Below are 25,202 nucleotides of genomic sequence, written 5' to 3' on the forward strand. Positions count from 1 at the left end.
TGTAATAATTTGTAAACAAAGAAATCTACTAAAGACTGTTTATGAACATTCACTAATGGCAATAATTATTCATATTTCTTTTATACTTGAACAGTAACAAACCTGAGAATTTCATCAAGTTGTTCAGGTCCAATATCTCTAAGTTCAGTGCCATGAATGACAGCTGCTTTGGCTTCTCTTGGATTTACTTCTGATACTGGAATATTTAATCGCTGAGCAATATCTTCAACAGTTTCATTTCCTAAAAAAATTGAAATGGTTAAGTATTCAGAAAGTAAAAGCAGAACATACTCTTATTTTGTTGTCATATAACTCAAATTAACATTCTTATTTTAATTCTGAACAAAGTTAAAAAAAATTGTTTCAGAACTTCTGAACATCTTTACCTATTCCTATTTCTATGTTGTTAAAGTAAACCAAGTTTTTAACCACCACTTTTTATTTGGCAACGGCCAAAATATTAGAATAATTATTTGTATCATGTTTTGAAAAATAATTTTAATTTTGTTCTTTTTTTAATTTCAAAACCATTCTACATGAAATTAAATAGTCTATTTATGATCTGAAATTTCTTACAATTACGAAGTGATATGTGATATACCATGGAATAAATTTGGAAAGCAGTAAACAACGACATGAATCAATTAACTTTAACAGTTAACTGTTTACTCAACCATTTTTAATTGCTAGTGATGGATGTTCTAAACAAATCATCATTACAACCAGTTTAAAACTGGTTGTAATTACTGGTTCTAATTACAAGCAGTTTAAAACTGCTTAAACATACACAGCACTGGGTATGACTTAAATGTTGATCATTATAATACTGTTATACAAACAGATGCGATTAAAAAAAGAATTTTAGCATACATAACACAAAGTTTACAGTCACCCTGTCCACTAGAATGGTTTCTAAGTAAAGATGTATCACATAATATTATTTATGGCAGCAAAGATTGATGACTAATATATTTATAGTCTGACATACTACAAAGTAGTTTGCCTGTCAAAGCCGGTTGGCAGTACTGTTAATTGTCACAAAAAAAAAAATCAGTTCAAGCAATACAGCATAAATTGAGTAATTTTTCAAAAAGACCTTGCATAATCATTTAATATTTATAAAATACAAACCCTAATACTTTTCCCTAATTTTTTCCTTCAAATACAAGGAAAACAGGCTGGTAGCTGTCTCCTTAACAATAAATACCTGCTGCATTATCCTCTACAAGAAGGTTTTAAGGAATAGTCATAAATGCAGATACTATCAAATTCAAGATGACAGTTAGGAATAATAGAATGCATATAAACAAACCTGAAAGAATTTGGTTATTTATAACAGAAAAAGCCTGAAAATAGATACAGAAAATACTAGTAAGAAACAATATAAGTATTGAATGAATAGATTAAAAAGTTATTTAAATAGTCAATTAAATCATTAAAAAAATTTAATTAATGTGGACTGACCTTCTGAAATGATTCCAACAGATTTGGCAATGGCTTTGGCAGTGATAGGGTGGTCACCTGTGACCATTATAACTTTAATACCAGCTGATCGGCACTTAGCAACAGCATCCGGTACAGCTGCACGAGGAGGATCAATCATGGACATTAAACCAACAAACCTCATACCAGACAGTGGGAAATTAGGATCATCACAGTCAAATTTGAAACCAAGTGGGAATTTGTCTGATGGCAACATGAAATCACAGAATCCTGTAACAGAAAGTAAATAAGTGTAAACAATAATTGATAAATAATCTTAATTAAAGCAGTTAACTGTTAAATAAGTGTTTCTATCATTAAAGGTAATATAAGAGACACCACTAGAATAATCAATACATTATTTAAACTTTGATAACATGCTTAACTGCTGATTAATATGACGTTCCAGAAGTCTCAAAATATTTATTCTAAGTCTGAAGACCCCTTGTACCCTTTGTTCATCTAGCAAGTGTTCCTGTAACTTACTACATTCAAGGACTGCCTGTCCAGGATATGTTGTTAAATAGAACCAACATAACAGAATGGCAGCCAGTTAAATTGTTGAGGCGCATTAATGTAAAAAAAACTGGTCTGGCTGGACCTCAAATTATCAACCTTTTGCATTTAGAAGACAAATGCTTAACCATTTCTATAATTCCAATATATGGTTACATGTTATTAATAACATTTTGATGGTTGGATCAAAACACATAACAAGACTTAAATATCAGAACAGAATGTATTCTTTAACTTTATTCAAACTACAACAAGATATGAACTTAATAATAACAGTCACAAAAGCATCTCATTCATTGTTATTGGCTAAAACACGACTTGATAAAACTAGCAGATTTAATAACACAATATTGTTATTAAAGATTTAAGTAGTTAATCAAAAACTAATGGTAAGTTAATGAAATATGTTGCAGTTTTAAAAAAAAAAAAATTAATGTGTCAAAATAATATTAAATACTTTATATATATATATATATATATATACATATTATACATATATAAAGGTTTTCTAAAAGTACAGAATGCTTTCAGTGATGAAACACTATTCCCCTAACATATTTAACTGATGTTTTTTATATCTGGCCACTACAACACTGTATAAAAACCAAAGATATCTGCATCAGGAATGAAATCCTAACATGTATATAATAAAAGATGATCTGCTTTGCTTATTGACACAGAATTAAAATTATGATAATCATTAAGGAAAATTGTTTTTGAGATTTTGAGTTCCAAAATGACAGAACTTACAGAACTTGCAATCTGCAACATTTATGAAAACTACGAATGTATGTGATCACAAATAATCAAAATAATAAATCATACCAAGTACACGTTCACCAAGACCACCAAGTTCAAGGTAAGCATTATTAAAGGCCTCTTTCATTTCTTCATCCAAAAGCTTTTCCTTTCCACCAATAAATATAGTTGAGCAACGATCAAGAATTCGTTCTGGAGCACCCTTCATAACCATCAAGTGCCTTGGGTCATTAGGATCTTCAGTTTCATGTATAGATACCTAAGAACAACATTTAACTAAATAAAAACTAAATAATTAAGTATAAGTATTTAATATTATATGAAATATAAACCAACAAAACAACAGTTTATTAGATATAGATAAGTTAATCCTACCATATTAATTTCCAATAACTAGTTTTCATGGTATCCTGCATCTTCAGTTGGTATTAAATTCTATATCTATTGCATTATAAACATATTCTTCTAATCTTTTGTCATTTTATTTGAAATTATTTTTTATATTTTGAATAATATAATGAGCATATATGTAAATTTTGCTGTCCTGTACTGGGATGTTATTCATGCATATAAATGTTAAATAAAAATTAATTACTAATTACATAAAGTTTTGTAGTATTCTAAATCACTATTTAAAATTCTAAATCACTATTCTAAATTCTTTAAATTTATTTAAATATATATACTGTGTGATACTCCGGCAAAATATTCTAAAAATATATGAGGAAACAGTTGATTATGAAATTAACAGAGAAATCTGTGATATTTATGGACCAAATGTGTTATGTGTGAAGGTAAAGTTTGAAAATACTGTTTGTTTCAAGAAATCATGACAGAAATACTTGATAAAAAACATAGTTTGCTGGTCTATGATCACAAATCATTTGTTGAAAAAATGAATTAAAAAATTTGCAAAAATACACAAATTACAGTCTCACAATAATTATCAATTACCTAACATTTTGCATTCGTGATTTACAAAATTTTAATGTCAAAACTGGATTATAGAAAGTTGTGCGCCAGATTGATGCCAAAAATATTGACAGATGGACACAATGAAGAATATTTTGCTACAGGATAAATATTTTTGCAGCACTGGATAAGATGAAGGAGATGAATTTCTTTAACCAAATTGTGAATGGAGATGATACTTAGATATCACACATTAATGCTGAAAGGGAGGAGTTAATTAGTGCAATAACAGCATTCATCCAGAAGTCCAAGAAGTTTAAGCAAGAATGTTCAGATAGGAAGATTAGGCCCACTGTTTTTTAACTTCCACTCTGCTTATTACGATACAGTTTTATATCTGAGAAAAACAGTAAAATAACCAATGACTGAAAAGACAATTTTATTTTTAACAATTGTAAACAGTTTTACAATTACATACATTAAGAATGTGTTTTATGTTGTGTTTTAGTTATTATTAGATCAGAAAACTATGCCTAATTATTTTTCATTATTTCTTTTTGCTCTTTTTATGTAACATTTCTATAATAAATAAATATGATTCTCTTTAGCATGCTATACTATTTTTTCCTTCACCACAGTTCGAAACTTCTTCACTCCTGTTATTCATTTATTTTCTGCACATCCTATCAGTTTTTAAATTAATAATAAATTACTTTATCTTTCATCTTAAATTTGAATATCTTTTACATATAAAAAGGTTAAGAAAAAGTAAATAAATATATATATATACAGTGCTTCATAAATAACAGTGCTTTTAAAAAGTTATTCTTTTTTTAGAAACTTGCATTATTTCACTAGTATGAATTTTGATTAAAAACTTGTACACAACAATCATGTTTAACAAACCTGATATTTATTTGTAGAATTAAATGGAATTTCACAAACTTTTCTGTTTCTTCTTCTGATTGACATTACATCTCCTAATGCAAGTTCCATACATTTCAAAAGAGCAGCTTCAGATGCATCACCATTTACTTCCCTATGTCACAAGTAAAAAAATTTTATCACATTATTTTTTGGCAATATATAAAAATCATTCACACACTCCATCTGTAGCAAAAAGTGTAGCCTAACTTAAAACTGGAATGTAGTCAGTTTTTTCTGATAGTGGTTTATTACTGTCATTATTTACACAAAGGAAATTTTTTTTTTGTGAGGTTTATCTTCACTGTAACCACACATCTTTATATGGTAGTATTATGTGCTTGTATGAATGTGTACATACACACACTACTATAGCATCTCAATAGACATTATAGATTATTCAGAAAAATTAGCTTAATTTAGCATAATAGTGTAAATTGAGCTTAAACCTATCTAAATCACAGAAACATCCTAGTTAGATTCACTATCACACCTTATGTTTTCTATTGGGTTTGCAAAAATAACAAAAATTATTTGTATTCTTTACATTTATTCTAAAAATACTCATTTTACAGGGTTTAATAAGTATTATTTACTTGTCAATTAATAGATTTTTCTTTTATTATTAATTTATTTATATCTTTTCTTATCCATAATTTTCCTCAGCATCTACTGATGATGATCATTTAACAAATGGAATGGCCATCTAGTTTTAAAGTTTGTTTGAAAAGTTCATAAGTGTAACCTTATTTTCCAGTTTATTTCAATAGCTGTTTAGAATAGCTGATTATTAGCAAAATAAAGCTTACTGATTAAGATCATGCTTCACTCTAATACTGTGGTACATAGAGTTTTGAAATATGATAAAAAACGATCTCACATCAGGGTATGTAAAAATCAAACATTACAACTGGAAGTCAATTAAATAGAGATTGGTGTTATGAAACATTGTACATATGCTATGAGTTACATCTTATCTTTCATTTGATTTATTTGTTATAATGTTTTACTTTTAAACTAGTACATCAATTTTACCAAATCAGAAAAAGTTGAGCAACAAATCCGCATTACTTTATCAAAAAATCTGAAGTGACACCAAATAATTTCATTGTATGCCTATTAAATTACATACACACATTTTTTGCTGCACTTCATTTAAGCTTATTTCATCCCTTAATTCTTTAATAAAGTGGGCAGTTACACAATTGCTGAAATATTAGTTTTTATTATCACCAAATATTTATACAATTATTAATTCAACAATCTTACATTAAGTATTAGGACAGAGTAAAAGTTCCTTTATTACTCTTATTAATAGATCAATATTATTTGTGTCTTTGTGAGTTCCTGATTAAAAAAAAAATTAATTTCTGGTGTGTCGTATAAACAAAAGTTAGTCATAATTAAACTATTCCATTTAGTGAACTCCAATATACTGGTTACAAATGTTAATTTCGACCTAACAGTATAAAATATTCAGTTTTTATTATTGGATTATTTAGTGAATAATCAAAAATGAATTTTTTTCAAACAATCACACAGGAAAAAGAAAGATAACATGAAGAAATTTATCTCAAAAAATGACAAGAAGATGAATATGAAGGGGAAGGAAATGTTAAGAAAAAGGGAAGAATAAAAAATTATGAGAAAATGATAAATATAAAGAGGAAAAAAATGTTAAAACCAAAGAAAGAATAAAAAGATTAAGAGAGGATGACGAACATAAAGAGAGAAAATTTAAAAACTAGAGACGTGTACACAAATTAAGATCAGAAGAATATTATCAAACCAAATAGTGATTAAATGATTGGCAACAAAAAACAAATAAACGAAATGATGATCAAGGCCGACTTAGGGAGAACATTTGTTTGATAATATCAGAGGAATAATGAACTAAAAGATAAACATGTTTTGCAGTTTATTAAAGATTGGGCATGTATGTTGTTCTTGTGAGGGTCTATTTTTTCAGTCACTCTGTAGTTAACTTTAATGTAAATAAAATTAAACAGAAATTCCAGAATAATTAAATAAAATTAAGCAGAAATTAAACTAGAAAATCCAAGAATAATACAACTCTAAATCATAATTTTCAATTAATATTAAATAATCAAATGTTTCAACAAATCTATTACATATAACATATGTAATATTGCCTATTAAATTACATATACACAGTTTTAAAAGTACATAAAATTTTATTTCACGAATAACTTCTGATTTTTTTCATATTTTTTTTTTATTATTATTGAATTATTATTATAATATTTTTTTACCATCATGGGTTAATAATTATTAAATCATTATATTTAAATTTAAAAAAAGAAAAATTAAAAAAATAAATAAAAAAAAGTTAAAAAAAAAAGTAGATTAAATCTGATTTGAACCAATGTGCCTTCCCTTTAAGATCAAAATATTTCATTAATTAGAATTTTAATTTTAACCTCAATTGCAATCAAAAAGGCATATGCACTACTATAGATGTTACATCAGTGCTAAATTCAAAATTTCAGCATCCTACGGCTAATCATTTTTAAGTAATACAAAATACATATGCACATACACAGGTATGTATGTACAAATGTATACTGAAACTAGTTAAAATGGATTCAGGGGTGGCCAAAATGGATATTGCTATTGAAATATGAAAACCAAAATGATTTGGTATCACAATACTTCCTTTACTTCGTACAAGGAAGTAAAACTTGCAAAAAAAAGAAAAAAATCACTTCATCCAACTTATGGACAATCCATGAGGAGGATTGCATCAGTTGTTCTTAGGCACTAACAATTCAAAGGTGACTAAAGATGTCAGAATGATAAATGACCTGGGAGGCCCACAAGCAGTAAAATGCTATTTTGTATGTATGTGTGTACACATACACACATGGGCTGAAAAAACCATAAATTACTGTTTCATTATCTGAGAACTTTAATAATTATACTCTGATTCAATCTAGTAATTTTACAGAAGAGTTGACATAAGATACGTGCAAATTAAATTTGAGCCAAAACAGCTACCAGATAACAGAAAAATAGAGGACTATTTCATTGCTTATGTCATGCTAAATTGAATAAAAACAATGAACATTTTTTTTAAAAACAACTGATGAATCATGAACTACGAGTGTCTTCCCAAAACAAATGTGCAGTCTTATCAGTAGATAACTCCCAAACTCTTCAAGAAACTCTGAAAAAAGGGATAGAGAATCATAATAATGTCAAGGCAAAGTGACTATTATTTTTTTTCACTCATCTAAGAATCAAGTATAATGAATGAATATGCTCCAACTAGAGTAACAGTCAACAGACTGTGTCAAGTTTGAGAGTCACAATTTGTCTCATATTGCAAGCATTAAGTGATAAATGGCAAATCCACTATGACAGTATATTTTTACATTCCCGTACGTGCAGCAGTTTCTTGTTTGACAATCACGACAATTCACCAGATTTTGCTCCTAGTATAAATCTTCACTTCCAAAAGATCAAATAGTATTAAAAAGGGGAAAAATACAGGATTTTAAGGCAGTAATAAAATAATGCAACAAGGTAGCTGATTGCTATTTCTGAAAATCATTTTATAAAAAGACCTCAAGCAGAGGAAACAGTGATGGACTGAAAGAGAGGCTTCAAAACAGGATAATTTTAGGTAAATAACTCTTTTTTCTGTCTTTTTATAAACTAATACACATTTTTTAAATTTACCAATCTAATGACATAACATGCAAACATACTTCTTCAAAATTGGGACACCTTCCTGGCCACCTTTAAATTCAGCTCTGTTGCATAAAGTTGCAATCTTTGCAAGTGCTTTAAAACCAGGACTTGTTCTATCATACTGGACACCTGAAACAAAAAAATTCATCCTTTTCTTTTCAATTTTTTAAGATTCATGGACAGAAATCAGTTTCTTAAAATGTCTTATACTGCACAAGGAATGTTAATATATAGAATACAGTACGTTTAAAAAAATAAAAATATTGATATGGTAGTGAAAATCTAAACCATACCTTCAAGGAAAGACATCCTAGAAAGCAAATATTTTCACAATATTATCTTTTTTGTTTACACATATATATACTTTATTTTTTTCTATTTATCAGACATATATATCAACATACATACCTGACTGATCTTCTGTAGTGTCAGCTTCAATAATCTGATTATCAAACCACATATGAGCAACAGTCATTCGATTCTGAGTCAAAGTACCAGTTTTATCTGAACAAATAGTAGATGTTGAACCTAATGTCTCTACAGCTTCCAAGTTCTTCACCAGGCAGTTCTTTGATGCCATTCGTTTAGCTGTTAATGTTAAACATACAGTGACAGTAGCCAACAATCCCTCAGGTACATTAGCCACAATAATACCTGAAATAGAATAATTATAAATTATTTAAATCTCTAAATAGAACATAATTCCACCAATAATTTTAATCCAAACAAGTTTGAGATCCATCATCATTAAGTAGATGTGTCTTAAAACAGGTCTTCTATGGATAAAATTACATTATTATACATTTTTCTTCAACAATCATACAATCTTACACTAAAAATATTTAACACATTTTATACCTCTCAACATCAAAGCACGGGAACCGACAAACTGGTGAAGATGTTACTGTATTCTGCAGTTTGCGAACAAATTTGTATGACCTGCTAGTAAAACAATTCAAGAAAAGAAAAACAAAATCTAACAAAACAGAATACTCTTATATGTGCAAGATACCACCATAAAAATTATTGTACCCTTCAAAGTAGTATATCATAGATATTAAATACTTCTTTAAATATACCTACATTTCCTTTTTGAAAACAAACTGAGATGGATCTAAAAACAAACAAGAGTAGAAGATACTTGAATTATCTTTATTATTGTTGAAATATTTAACAGAAATACCTTAACTACTTATGCACTTATTTGTTATCTTGAATTATCTATTTTTTATTGTACAAGTCTGTAATTTATAAAATGAATACTTCCATTTCATATCTGAATGACAGGTCAAATAATTGTATATAATAGTTACTATACACTTTGTTATAAATTACTACATGAATCTTCTGAAGTTTCATTGTACAAATTGATGTATTTTAGTCTGATTTGTTAATTAATATATTAAATTGCATTTTTCATAGTCAGTTGCTGGTGAAGTTATTAATATGAGGTTTTGAATCATTACAGAAGGAAGGGGAGCATTACATTCTTATAAGAATGAAGAATTTTACTGTCATAAATGTAAGAAAAGAGGCAACATGAAACTGTGTAATGGTATGTTAACATTTTGGAAGTGTAATGGGAAAACATGTTAATAATGAAAAAGGAATGCATGCTGATAATTGATTAGAAGGACCCACTGGACCACTTTTGTAACATTTTTAGTTTTTATATACTGAGCCTGAGCAAGTCATCGACAAAATTCTATAAACAGTAAACAATGCAAAGTTTGTGGCTGCATTATGTCTGGAAAGTCAGAGGAAAAAACTGATTTTAGATATAGACAAAAAAAATGCACTCACTGTAGAAATTATACAAGATTTTTCATGGTTTATACAAAGAAAAACAAAAGTTCATTTTACAAACCTTTTTACTGACCTGGCAAGATTTTTAGACAAAAAAAAATCATTGTACAAATCCCTGATAGATTGGTATACACCTATTTTCAATGGGATTGATACCTCACATCACACTCAAACTGCTTTACATTCAGATCTGCATTATTCAAATTATTATTGCAGATTGCTGAAAGAGGGTACAGTCTTGATGAACTGAAAATTGCAAGATTTACTCATCCGATGGTTAACTGAAAGCACTAAAGTAATATGTAAGGATTATTCATTAAATGGTGTAACAAAAAGCACGATGTCATTTGTAGTGCTATCTGGTTGAATTCATATTCAGTGAAAAATCTAAAACACACCCTTTGATGATACTCTACATACAACAATGGAATTTTTGCCTGCTGAGATGCAGTAAAATGGTAAGTATATAATTTTTTGCTGCAAAATTTTACCTATTTATTGTAAGGGTAGTAGTTATTGCAGAGAAAAATACATATTATATAAAATAAAGAGGATTTCAAGATAAAAACAAAATCCCTATTTACATTTGACTAATTAAGAAAAAGAGGAGCAACCAAATGAGAATATTGCAAAATGAGGAGGAATAAAATTCATAGAAAATCTTTATTCAGTGCAGACTGAAAGTTTAAAAAAGAATCATTGGAAGCTTTCAAATTACAAAAAATTTAAAAATGTAGTAATATACCAACCAATAAGGAAGATAACGGCATCCAACCAATGATAACCAAGAATAAAGGCAATTATGAAGAATGACACTCCAAGGAAGACGGCAACACCAGTAATGATATGAATAAAGTGATGAATCTCCTTAGCAATTGGTGTTTCACCAGTGTCCAAACCTGATGCAAGACCAGCAATTCTACCCATAACAGTGTTGTCTCCACAACTGATCACAACTCCCTTCGCTGTACCTGTAGAAAAATAAGAGTATCTTAAGTAACATAAAATTCAATAAGTACACATTAATTCTTAATAATATAAAGATATGAATTTATTAAATAAAAAAAAATTAAAAAAAGACTGTTTGGAGCTATATATGAATTTGACTGAAAACAAGTAATATACGCAGAAAAACAATTTTTCCAATTTTCTTTGAACAAGATATCCTCTTATAATTTTTTCTATAACTAGATATGGAAAAATCTAGAACATAACATTCAGCAGAGGCAACATTTCATAGCTTCTTCTGTGTGTTTTCTGATAATATTGTTACTAATAATGGCACTACAATAAAAATTAAAAACTCCTGAAATATATGTAAACTACATACAATGTCTCTTCATTTAACATTATTTTTTTGGTTAAATTTAATGTTTGTACACTTCATATTATTCAAGAATATTAAGAACTTAGTTTTGGTTTTTATTTGGTATGAGTAAAATCAACATATATAAATAAGTCAATCATAATATAGCAACCAAAAACTAACATCTCAACTCATTAGAATAATATATAATGTAGAAAAACACTATATTTGAAAAAAAAAAATTAAATGAATTAATGTACCATAAATATGTAGTTTATTAAACATTTAAGAGTATTTATAAACGTTTTTAGTTGGTATCGTCATAATATCACCGCACCATTAGCAGAAACTTCATTGAAAAAGGGCTGAAAATTAGTTTCAAAAGATCTTGGGAAGAACTTTAATTTGAAACTGGTTTACTTATATATTTTTTTATTTGTAAGGCGCACATCTTGCTTAAAAGATTATTATAATAGGTAAGGTTTATTGTATAAAAAAAAAATTTTCACACAGTATCTACATACAGATACACAAATAAACTGAAATAAGATTTAGATTTCATGCGAAATTTACACCATTTATTGCACTATGTACATACATGGAATAATATTTGTATTTTTTATGAGATTTTTTATAGTTCTGAAGTTTTCTTAGAACTCTTAATTTCAAGCCAATTTCAGAGGGATGCTTCAATTTGTCTCTTAAGTTCTTTTAACAAACTAATATAAAGTACTTCCTTTTCATATCAGTCAAATTTTAAATATCTAAAAATTGAATTTATCAAAGATAGTGCTAATATAGTATAAATTTAATTTTGGGTTTAATCAAGAACATTTAACACTGACATTAAATTTTGTGCCACAGACCATCTTTTAGTTGAATTTAACAAATAAGGAAAAAATATAACTTAATTTGAAATGAAATAAAATTACCCATAATACTAGTTTAAATCACATTTATTTTAATAGGGACCCATGTAAACATAAAAAAAACAATAAAACATCATGAATGAGAAAGCAGAGAACACTTTCTACAACATGACTTCTGTTGATAGAATAGGGAGTTCTCTGTCAATCCTATCTTCAATGACAAAACATGATTCTCAAGTGGAACTGAACCAAATTTTTCAATAAATAACTGATTGGAATATTACTTTTGCCTCAGAAATGTTTTTCAACTTATACAGTACATCTATTTCCTTGAAGTCTTAAAACTTCAAGTTCTTATCCAATAGCAGACCTGGTATATGACTGCTACATGATTTTTTGCGGCTACATAAGTTTGGCATCTGACACCACTAAGAGACATTTTCATAAGAAATAAAAAAAAGATAGCATGCATCATATCACCATAGAATTTTAAATTATTAAAAAAACATTAAAAGTAAAAAAAGATTTTGTATTGCAACACTTTTTTTATTAAAAATGTTATACCTTCTACTGCATTGGTAGAGAAAAATGCAAGATTTTTTGTCTCAAGAGGATTCTCATGTGTGAAATCTACACCACGGCTCTGTGGCTCAGACTCTCCTGTCAATGATGAATTGTCAACCTTAAAACCTCGAGCTTCAATGATACGTATATCAGCAGGGATCCTATCACCAAACTTTACATCCACAACATCACCGAGCACAATATCTTCTGCTCTAAGTGTCAATTTTTCACCTTGTCGAATGACAGTGGCAAACTAAAGTAAAGATTTTATAAAATCAAACAGATTAGATTACAATTTAATATTTCAAAAATAAATTTAATTTAAAAATATAAATACATATGATCACTTTAAAGATAAATTCTTTAATGATATTACGGCTTCTTTAAAAAGCATAATGTGCTTAAATAATAAATAAATAGAAAAATGCTTTTAGTTTTAATTCAAAACCAAAATCACTGTTTGTAAAATTAAAAAAAATATTAAATGTATACTAACAGAATAAGAAAAGAAAGCGAATGAAAAATATAATTAAAAAAGATATTTGTTATTAGCACAACCAGTGCTTCAAATATGCAGAGTATATAAAAAGTTAAAAGAATATTTTTTTAAAAATTTCTTTAAAAAAATAAAATAATAAAATAATGTGCACAAGAATAATCTATTGAAATATTAGGTAAACTATTTTAAAAATACGTAATCGTGTGTGCAATATAAAACATGCACACCAGCAATATAAAATTTAACAATAATTAAAAAATAAATTCACATAATATTTTAATTAAAGTTTGATTTAATGAAGCTAAAAATGCAAAAAAATTTACATAAATCAAGAAAACATTAAAAAAATACATTTCCAATATAATTTAATTAAAAATAAATAAAAAAGTAGTTGGCCATTATACTTATAAGCACAGTAATTACAGAAGCAGAATTCAGGTAATGGTTTTGGGGTATGGAATCCTTACAAGAACTTGTCCAGGAAGAACAAAGAGGAAGAAACTGTATGAAACAGTAAAAGAAAAATGTTTTTTTTATTTATTATCTCCTAATACCAACTCATATCTTGTTCCCGTTTCAGAATGTTAGTTCTAGAATTAAATTTACCAAAAACTGACTTTCAATAAATAATAATTTAAAATCATTAAACAATTTTTTATAAAAATTAATAGTTATTAATTAATAATAATTTTTTCTAATACTGTTCCCACTCCAGGGCTGTATTTGGCTCAGGACACGAGGTACCAAAATTCTCAATTTAAAATTAAAAACAAAATAATTTTATTGTAAAGTGATCCATTCAGCATTTTAAACAATAATTTTTTTTAGGAAAATAATGGTATAACTTGTTATGTACTACACAAGAAGTAGTTCTTTCATTCAATTCTCTTTTCTGTCCTTTTTTTGTGATTATGCAAAAATAAGGAACTCAAATTTATTTGCTCTAATTGAAACTGATTCAATACATTTAAAAGACCCTGACTTCTTAAATGACTGAGTGGTAGAGTTTCTACTTTTCATCAACTTCTTCACATATTACGAAAAATATAACAGACTTTAAGCTTACCTAGTGAATTTATTATTTAAAGTAAACAACTGTCAACTGTGTGTTTAATTCTTCCAGCAAGACTTGATTGCTGTAAAGTTAAATCACTGGTTTTTTTTATAATTACATTATTGTACATCAAAAATTAATTTAAATATCAGGTAAGCTTTTTTGAATGTATATGTTTGGAGTATAGCTTTATATGGAAGTGAAACTTGGACGATCAGATACCTGAGAAGAAAAGATTAGAAGCTTTTGAAATGTGGTGCTATAAAAGAATGTTAAAAATCAGATGGGTGGATAAAGTGACAAACAAAGAGGAGTTGTGGCAAATTGATGAAGAAAGAAGCATTTTGAAAAATATAGCAAAAAGAAGAGAGACTTATAGGCCACATCTTTAGGGATCCTGGAATAGTCTAAATCTTTAATTCAATTTTTTCTAATCAATTTATTTTGTTGTCACACTATATGTAACAGACCAGTAGAATGTGAAAGAATCTACTGTATTAGTAGAATCCAAATTTGAATCATGAAATCTGCCACAGGTACTGAAATCTACTAAAAAAAAAACTGTCGTAAGTAAAATTACCAAAAATTAAAAAAAAATATCTAAATAAAATAACTGTCAAGACAGTTGAACCCAATTAAAAAAGGCTGAAAAAATTCAATATCTATAATTATCATGTTAATTAATAGACTGTACTAAACGATATTGAACTAGCTCAAATTTTTCCTACCCAATTCCACTTTCAATGCTGCCTATTTTGCTATCATCTAATAGGGGTAATAAAGTTAAAAATACAAAATTTCTTCCCAATCATAAGTACATGTTCATCACCTACGTTGAACACAAAAAGTAAAGTACATTAAAGCAGTAGTCAACAGAGTACTGCTTTACAATCTAACAGTGACATTTTAGCAGCAATCTACATGATAGAAGAGGACATTACTATCAAGGATAAATCTCACTCAAATAATAGTAATTGTAGAATGTCACTGCACTCCCACGTAATTAAGACAGTTCCATAATATTTCAAAACATAACATTTCATAACATAAGTAGCATCTTAAAGTTTACAGGTTAGGAAGTAAAATATGAAACAATAATGGTAAAAGTTATACTTAATAGACAAACTTCTGCAGTACAGGAAAAAATAAAACCTAATGCTACTATATTATGTAAGATTAAATCCATAATACTACATATGTAATGTAACTAATGACTGCATCTATCAAAATTATAATTAAAAGAAAAAACAAAATCTATTGAATATGGCAACTAATCCTACTAATATAGCATTATTTAATCCAGACAAAACAATTAAATGGAAGAATAATTATTTTTTTTTTTAATCAACATTACAATTGAAGAATTTATTCGATATTAGTTACAGACTGCACTTTGGCAATTATGTAAACATAAAACTTGTTAAAAATGTAGGTCATAAGTCATATGCAAAATTACCTTTAAAAATTTTTACAAGATTTAACAGACCCAAACTGTTTACTGCAAAATATGTTGTTCATAAGCCATCTTAACTGAGTTCAACTGAACTGAAAGATTCAGGAGATATAAATCAACAAAGAAAAATACATTTACTGTTCAGGTGATACAATTTTCTATAACTGAATTTCATTTTTATAGATAAAGATTTATAAAATATAAACTTTTTAGCACATATAATTAAACTGCAAAAACAAGCAAATTATAAAAAAAAATTTATAATAAATAGTTAAGCAATACATTATTGGTTATTCAATAATAAATTAATTTCATAATAAATTGTAAAATACTGTAGAGTAGGTCTTATCATAAGAAGGCTTGTCATCTTAACTATTATGAATTTTAATTTACAATTCACACAGTAAATTGTAGTAGATTTACAATTTACAGTAAGTTGGAATTTTTAGTATAACACAGTAATGCAAACTCTAAAGGCTCTATAAAACAATAGCATGAAATAAAAATCCTTATGTTAATTTAACAGCAAGTTCTGTAACTGATAAGCCTTCTTATAGCAAAACACACATTTAAGGATAAGAAATGAAAAAAAAAGAAAAATTATAAAATATGTAATCATTTATTCTTAGTAATCATTACAGTATAAAATTGGTGACTCCAAATAAATTAAAAAAATATATAATTTTTCCAAAGCATTTAAAAAAAAAAGCCAACACTCATGATGTTGAATATAGGCATTTCCCATCTTTCATTCAAAATGTTTTAAGTTCAAATCCTATGAATTATATTCTATACCATATTCCACACACAAAGTTAAAGATTAAAATAAATTAAACATCTACTAATTTTTTTTTTAAATTTAAGTGTTTTTTAACTGAACTAGCCTCTTTAGTCTAGTAGTCTCTTTTAGTCTTTAGTCTTTAGTTAGCCTCTTTAATCTCAACTCTCCCTAATAGAAGCATACAGTAGTTTTAATTAATTCTTAATAGCCACACAATAAAAAAAAGTGTTGTAATTTTACTTCTGGATCAATTAACATTTCTAGATCATAACAAAACATTCATTTACGAAAAGGCATATTTTACAGTTAAAAAAAAAATTGTTGCTAAACTATTACCTGAAATTTGTTGCAATATCTAGAAAATTTAATTTATTAAAAAACTAATCTTCATAACAGAGAACATCAAGTAAACTCAGCTTGAATAACAAATCAACTTATAGATTGACAACAAGAGGCAATAAATCTGAGAATATTTATAAAACACATTCTGCAAGGTTCAGTTAGTTTGCTATAGAGCTATATAAAATCATGGTAAAATCGTATTCCATAGTAAAATATAAATACTACTGAATGCTACCAAACACAATCCAAAAGGATTACTCTACAAATTCAAATTTTATTAATTAATTTGGAGTCTGCATCTATAATGATTATTAACTACTTTTAAAATTTCGATTCAATATTATTTCATTCAAATATAATGATAATAAAAAATAAGCAGTAACTTCTATCATAAAAATATCATTATAAAGTTAGTTAAAACTATTAGTTAAAATCACTTGAGAGAAAATAACTTGCAAGAATTTCACAATTTTATACATTTAAAATTACACAAAATGAAAAAAAATTAAATACTTTATAAATATAAAACTATTGAGCGACTAGTACTCATTATATCATAAAATATTTCTGTGATACTTATAAAGGAGAAGCAAAGCTTTAAAAACTAAAAGCAAAACACTTGCAAAAAGCAAACCTATGTATTTTGAGAAATCTATAACCTACACTAAGCTAAACTAATAATAATAATAATAATAAAAACTATGATTACCTATCATTACTGTTCACCTGATATCAAGGTGATAAACTCAAGATGGTCACCAATGGGATCTCTAAAATTACAAGATATACAGAAAACATTTAATGGAGCACCTTCCCTACTATGTTTTACAGATTTAAAAATTTTGAAAAACTGTCATTTACTAATATGGCAGCAAACTAAGAATTCTTTGAAATAGCAACATTTACTTTTCTTTCAGTTCTGCAACTATTATTGTTGCATTATAATTAATTACTTATAATTAATTATGTATAATTAATAGTATTCATTAGTACTATTACTGGTACAATTAGTACTATTAATTAATGGTATTAATTATTACTATTAACAGTACATTAATTAATGGTATTAATTATTACTATTAACAGTACATTAATTAATGGTATTAATTATTATTATTAACAATACATTAATTGGTAACTATTAATTTCAAGCCTAATATAGACCAGTGCAGCTGTTTTAAGCCCTTGCAAAAAATTAAATATTAATAATTAGATATTAAATTAATATTGTTTTAGTTCCAAATTCAACAGAAAAAGAAAAAGCAGTAGTCAAGCAAATGACAAATTTCCTGATATTTTACAAATGGTAGGGCCAAGTTTAAAAAAATATTTCCAACGATAAAAAGGTCCTGAAATATTGTGTTTTGTCTAAAAATATAGTAAAAAGAGGTATTGCCATTTAAAAAATTTAAGTTTGTCACCATATTGGAAAATAGAGACAATTTTTTCAAAATGTGTATATTGTATGTAATATCTCACAGAAAAATGGCGAAAATTCTCCATTTAAAGCATTTTTAATGTTTTGTAATTTTAGTAATACCACTGGTGGCCATCTTCAGTCAATTAGCCTGTATATATATATAAACACAGCTAATCTATTTACATTATTTTTATATTTCAAGTAAAATACAACATCAATTAAACAATAAATAATGCAGGAATTTAATATGAAAAATAAAATGTATATATACACATGCAAAAGCGATATCTAAGAAAACAATAATAATAGTAATACTTATAATTTATTAAGGATGATGTAATGGCAATGATTACTTACTCACAAATAAATGAACACTTAAAATTTTAACATTTTAAAAAGAAAGTGATATTAAAATAATAATTTTAAGATAATCTGTCACAACGGTAATAACCATATAATAAACATAAAATTACACTTTCTGATAATGTGATAATATGTAGTACTTTTTTAACATTTAAGAACCAATGGTCATAGGTAGCTGTCATATGGACTGAGAATAGTTTCCAAAAAAATTCAAATTATGAATAAATCTAACCAGCACTGCAAAGTAAAATTAAAAACAATTTAAATCAGGGATGCCAACTACAAGAACATTCAAGCCTAAAACTGTTAAGATGGATATAACCCAAATTCTGATATATTGTCCTCTCACCCTATCCTAACCAAATTTTCTATTTCTTCAATGTTAACAATGCAATTTAAAACTTAAGTAAATTCTCAATGGAATAACTGAGACTGCCAGTCAATTCAACAGTAGTACTTTCAAACCCATTCCTAACAGACACATTGCACACTATTAGTATTGCAGCTTCCACTTAGTAATGTAAAGGCTAATTCACAATTTATGACCTCCCTATACTTGAAATAACAATAATAAACATAAAAAAAGTATATAGTAAGATAGACTTGCAAAAACCTACTTCATGATGAATATAAAACATTTATTTTTTATTCTACCTCCAACACTCATAAAAAATTTAAATATTGCATAATAAAACTGATATTGCTTGGTTTATGGCAGCAATGACTTTCTATTTAAGATGATGACCAAAATTTAAATAAATTAAATTTTTTTTTCTCTAACATATTATATCTATATAGAATATTTGTGGTGTATCTAAAATAACTAAATAAAATGTAATATCTACAACTTGAACATTAAATGACAGTCAGAGTTTATATTTTATAAAGTAATAGTCAAGAAATAAGCTATTTGCAATAATTAAGGGATAGATTCCAATCAACTAACTTTCTCAATAAATTTTCAATGCAGAAATTCTTTGATTGACTATAACAAGGAATAATCACATAATCTTTATGACAAAATTCAGTTTTTCTATCTTAAGATCAAAAGTAAAGAATGAACAATCTTGGGTAGATCAATTACTGCTTTTATTTATTATGGATTAGAGTCTGGATAATTCAATTTTTAACATTGTACTCAATTAATTTGTAATATATAATATACATAATTAATCAATTTATTGCTACAAAAGAAATTTAGTTTGGTGATAAATAAGATTAAAATAAAAGTAATGAAATAGGATTGTAAAGAAGATCAGAAAGTACTAAATATTAGGGAAAGTGAACAAAATAAGAATTCCAGAATTTTGTTATTTGTACAATAAAATAACCATGATCGAAAATAAAGTAGACATGAAAAACGGACTGACTCAACCATGGAAAGCTTTCATCAAAGCTTATTAAAAATATTTGGCTAGGATCATTAAAAGATACAGATACAAATTAAGAGAGAAATTCTTTAAAATAAGTGTTTAAGAGTGTAGCACTTTATGGGTAAAAACATGGACAATGCAAAATGAGAAAGGAAAGAATAGTAGCCAATAAAACAAGGCACTGAAAAGAAGACTCTAAATTGGTCCACTGATAAGATTCAAATAAAGATATTTTATAAATAACAGGAGAGAAAGAGATATTTCTGGCAAAATTTTATGAAGAAATCTACAACTAGGATGGGGATCATACATCAAGGTTTAATTAATTTGGTAAGAGGTCTGCATATAAGGTAAGAATTGTACACGAACACAAAGATCAGAATATATGTAACAGATAATGGAGGACATGTGGAATGCTGTAAATAATATAGAACAGAAATAAATGAAAAATGACATCAAATCAATGAAATGCTGCCACTAAATAATTTACTTATTGATATATACATCAGAAAAAATAAAACTAAAATCCAGAAGAGTACCTCAAACTTGGTCAAATAAAATTGGATGATTACATATAATGAACAATTTTTTGAGCTGCTATTGTACAATTTTCAATTCCTTTTAAATTGTTATTTCCACAAATAAATTTTAGTTCTGATGTCTGTATAAAAGGTTATAATGAAAGGCTTAAGATTTTGAGGTAGGTTGCTAGTAAACAATAAAAAAAAGCAAGGGCTGAGAAAACTTCCCTGAGTGACTCTGTATTTTATATTTTGAAGCCTAAATTTAACATGTGTATTCTTATCAAAAGATGAAATTTCAGCTACTTATTTACAATTGTAAGATATGACTTTAACTTATGAGCAGCTCCTCTAATACCATAGCTACTAAGTTTTTCATCAGTAAAAAAAAAAGGCATAACTAAATCGAATGTTTTACTGAGATCACAAAAAAATGAAAATTAATCTTTTTGTTATCAATGGAATTTAAAATATTTTCTAAAAACTGGTAAATAGCTATCAGTAGACAGTTTTCCCCTAAAACCATGCTCAACATTTGTTTATATGGTATGCTTTTCAAGAAAAATTAAAATCAATTTTTCTAAATTTTTTCAAATACTTTACTAGATATGGACAGTAATGAAACTGGCCTATAATTTTATAAATTAAGTGCCAAACCTTTCTTAAGTTGGAGAATAATAACAAAAGTCTTAAGGCAGTTAGGAAATTTTAAGTCATTGAAAGATTCATTGATTAGAATTGTAAGGGGGTAAACAATAGCATCTACATCTTTTAAAATACTAGGAATATCATCAGTATCAAAAAATATTTACTCTTTATGTTTAAAATATAACTTTTAATTTTCTTAGTATCAACAGTAAATAAAAATACTGATTTATCAACACACTATACAAGGTGAACACATTATTCTATTCATTCAAAATGTTTTTTAAAATGGATCAATGTTACTGTTGTTTGAAATATGGAAAAGAAATTATTAAATCCCTCTGTTATCAGAGTATAGAAGGAAGTTGAGTCCTTTGGTATTTTTAGTGGTTATCTAACCTGTTTTATTTTCAAATCTGCTTTCACTTTTGATAACAGCCCACATAGTTTTAGAGTTATGGTTTGAATTACATATTAAAGTATCATAATATATAATATTTTAAAAGTACAAATCAATTAAGCGTAAATTCATTTACAATTTTTCAAATAATTCTGTAAGTTATCAGACAAATAATATTCAATCATTTCACAGTGATTTCTTAGTGTAGAACTAGATTTACAATCCCTTTAGTAATCCATGCATTTTTCTTTTTATGTTTAAACTGTTTCTTTTTTACTAAAGACAAAGTAATAAAAAAAACTTCTGAAACTCACTTAGAAAATTAAATTTTTTATCAAAGCTAATTTTGTTATTATTTTCCCAATCTGTTTCTGAAAACAAGTTTCTCAAGTTTCTAACTGAATCTTTAGTGATCACACTTTTGAAAGAATAAAGGTAATTATTTTCTCATCATAGATTTTTCATTAATAAATTTATAAAAAAGAAAAAAAATTAATAAAAAGAAGATAAAAAATTTTCATTAGTAAATTAATGAAAAATGTATTAATAAATAAATGAATTAAATTATGCATTGCAAATTTGACAATGATGTGAAAGTTCGAAATCTGCACAAGAGGATTGAAAATTACCTTTCAGTAAATTTTTTAAATACTGTCTATTCAGGTGGCCAAAATTCTTGTAATTCTGAGTGACTTATTTTGTCCCTAAATATTTAGATCTGCTAGTTGAAACTAAGTTCATGTTCATTCATCAAAGGACTAGAATTGTGTAGAAAGTCAAGATTAAAATCAGCATACACTGTATTGATTTTTTTAGGAATTTTAAAAAGGTTTCCAAGAGTTTACATAAAAAGGTCTCAAAATAACCAGAGGATCTACAATTTACTATAAATATAAAATTTCAGGCACTGAACTGCACAGCATTCAAAATCAATTTCTTCCACAAATATATAGTAACTTTCAACTTTATTAAAAGGGTAATCTTTAGCAAAAATTGAGCACTGTTTTGGTGAGAAGTTATATAAAAAGCTTTGGCAAGGTTGAAATTACCAAGCTCAAAAATGGCTTGTGTTAGTCAGCCAACATTCTGGTGATTCACTGAAAAGAAATATTTCAACCATCGACCTTATTTCTTAGGCATTGAATATTTGTATGAGAAATCTTAATGCAGTTAAAATTTTTCGGGAAGAAGGAATCAACATTTGATATTTTAAAATGATTACAAAAACTGATTCAGTTTTTGAACTGACTGCCGACATTATACATATTAATAAAATTATTAGAATTTTAATATTTTTAGGAAAAGACTGTAATTACTAACTTAAATTAGGGATAGAAATTATGTCATAGGAGGTATGTGAAAGTTAAAGTTGTAAAAATGTTATAAACTGATTATGAACAAATGTAAAATTATGTTGTAAAAATAAAAATATAACAATAAATAATCAGTTAAACATAAAGAGATTACTGCAAAGCAGAAGTTTTTATCATTGAATTATCATGAAAACTAACTTGTAACTGATTTATAAAATAATAAAGTATTTACTGCTGCAAAAATATTTTTTGCCTTAATTAATTCTGATCTCAAGGCTATCAATACTACAACATATGCATGACATCTGAACTTTAAATTACGAATAACTGATGAAGAAATGATGCAAGAAGTAGAAAGAACTTAAAAAAATAAAAAAATTCTAAGTGTTAGTCAAAGTTAACAAAATAATCTATGATATAGTTATAACTTAAGGGCAGAATGATATAATAAGTAAAACATGTAAAAATCACATTAAGGAGGCAACTTACCTAACAATTTTTTGATACAATATATTTCAAGATAATATTAATAGATTAGATAACTGTCAAGTACAAGAGGTTCAAAATAACTCTGAATGATGTTCTATCTTTGGTACAAAAAAAGAAATAACATACATATATCATATATTTATTATATACACATACAACTTTATGAAGTTGAGAATAAGTAAAACAAAATGACCATTATGAAAAACAATAAGAGTGAATTAGTTGATGAGAATTGTTTCGCAGTGGTTTTTTTTCTAAAATTTGAGGTACCAGAATGGATTGCCCCTTTGTGAAAAGGTAAAAAGCTATCTTTGAGGTCATCAAAATCTACAGCATACCTACAAAGGTCATGTGTTATTACAAATACACTATTATAAACAGTAATATAAATAAATTGTGTTTATCTATTACAGACAGACTTAAGGCTAAAGTAGCCTGTCAATGTTTGAACTTTGGTAGTATAAATAAATTATGTCATTATTATTTTCATTGAAGTTTGAAACAGATTTAATCATGTTATCCATAATTTTGTACAACTCATATTCATATGATATAAAGCATTCTGCAGAAATTAAGCACTCACTCATGCTAGGTTTAATATAATCAAAATAATAATAATCATTATAGGTGTAAAAATTCATTAGCATGGGGTTTTTTTAAGACAATTCATACCCTACATGGGAGAGAACAGCTAGGATTATGAAAATCACTATTGACCTCATTCATTGCCATTAAAACAGTATAAATTACAATGACGCGAAAATGGTGAAGGTAATGATAGATTAGAGAAAATAATATAATTCATAAATCTTAAAATAAATCAATTTTTGTTAAAGAATAATAGGGATTAATTTTTATAAACCTGTTAAAAAATATATAAAAAAAGGATGTAACTATCATTTTCATATGTGAAAGCTTTTACAAACAATAACAGAATAATAATCATCTATAAATTATATTCAAAGTTTAGTTAACATAACACAACTTGAAAACTGGAAAAGGATGTAAAGAAGAGCAACAGATACAAAAACCTTGAAAGAGAAGAAAAGAGGTCACCAAGGACCTGCAGAAACACACAATAATTATGATAATTTATAGTAATCAATAAGTGTATAAAATTACTTTTACATACAGTGGTATTTACGTAATTACCACTCTAACACAAAACTATAAGAGAAATATGACACAGTAATGTATTTGAAAACATTACCTTACACAGCATAGTGGCAACTATTTGTTTTCAATAAAAGTAAAATATATCTAATTATACTAGAAAATTCAAATAATTTTTCTTTAAATTAATTAATGTTTTGTTCATATAATGATGAGATGGTTAATTTGATAACTGACCTGAGGAACCATATTTTTGAAGGATTCCATAATTCGTGAACTCTTGCTTTCTTGATAATATGAGAAGATACCAGTGACAATAACCACAGCTGCCAACACTATGCCCAGGTACAACTGCAGAAAGCAGTCTAATTACTACATACTAATCAAAATAAACAAGCACTCATATCTCTGCCATTCCACAAAAAAAAAAAACCTAAATAAAATTGACTGAAATGATGCTAGCTATTTTATATTATATATATATATATATATACAATGGTGTCATGTAATATGTGGTCAGTTAATTTTTCAATTAGTGTGCAGTCTATGAATGGTATGCCTGTTAACTAACAATCTTTAACTAA

At 26.8% G+C, this 25,202-nt stretch overlaps 1 protein-coding gene across 6 annotated transcripts in view; it reads right to left on the minus strand.

Moving 5' to 3' along the window:
• Positions 1–25,202, minus strand: part of Atpalpha (sodium/potassium-transporting ATPase subunit alpha) — a 330,235-nt gene that overhangs the window by 44,081 nt on the left and 260,952 nt on the right. For 5 of the 6 annotated variants that reach the window (XM_075366700.1, XM_075366702.1, XM_075366703.1 and 2 more), the window contains 9 exons: positions 24,856–24,969; positions 12,853–13,105; positions 10,863–11,084; positions 8,716–8,961; positions 8,325–8,436; positions 4,576–4,708; positions 2,824–3,016; positions 1,465–1,713; positions 103–241 (listed from right to left, as the gene is read on the minus strand). In XM_075366700.1, the coding sequence (XP_075222815.1) occupies positions 103–241; positions 1,465–1,713; positions 2,824–3,016; positions 4,576–4,708; positions 8,325–8,436; positions 8,716–8,961; positions 10,863–11,084; positions 12,853–13,105; positions 24,856–24,969 (1,661 nt within the window). The remainder of the gene's footprint in view (positions 1–102; positions 242–1,464; positions 1,714–2,823; positions 3,017–4,575; positions 4,709–8,324; positions 8,437–8,715; positions 8,962–10,862; positions 11,085–12,852; positions 13,106–24,855; positions 24,970–25,202) is intronic. The other variant, XM_075366701.1, reaches the window with a different exon arrangement.

The sequence above is a fragment of the Lycorma delicatula genome, chromosome 5, assembly GCF_047948215.1.
Source record: "Lycorma delicatula isolate Av1 chromosome 5, ASM4794821v1, whole genome shotgun sequence".
NCBI lineage: Eukaryota > Metazoa > Arthropoda > Insecta > Hemiptera > Fulgoridae > Lycorma > Lycorma delicatula.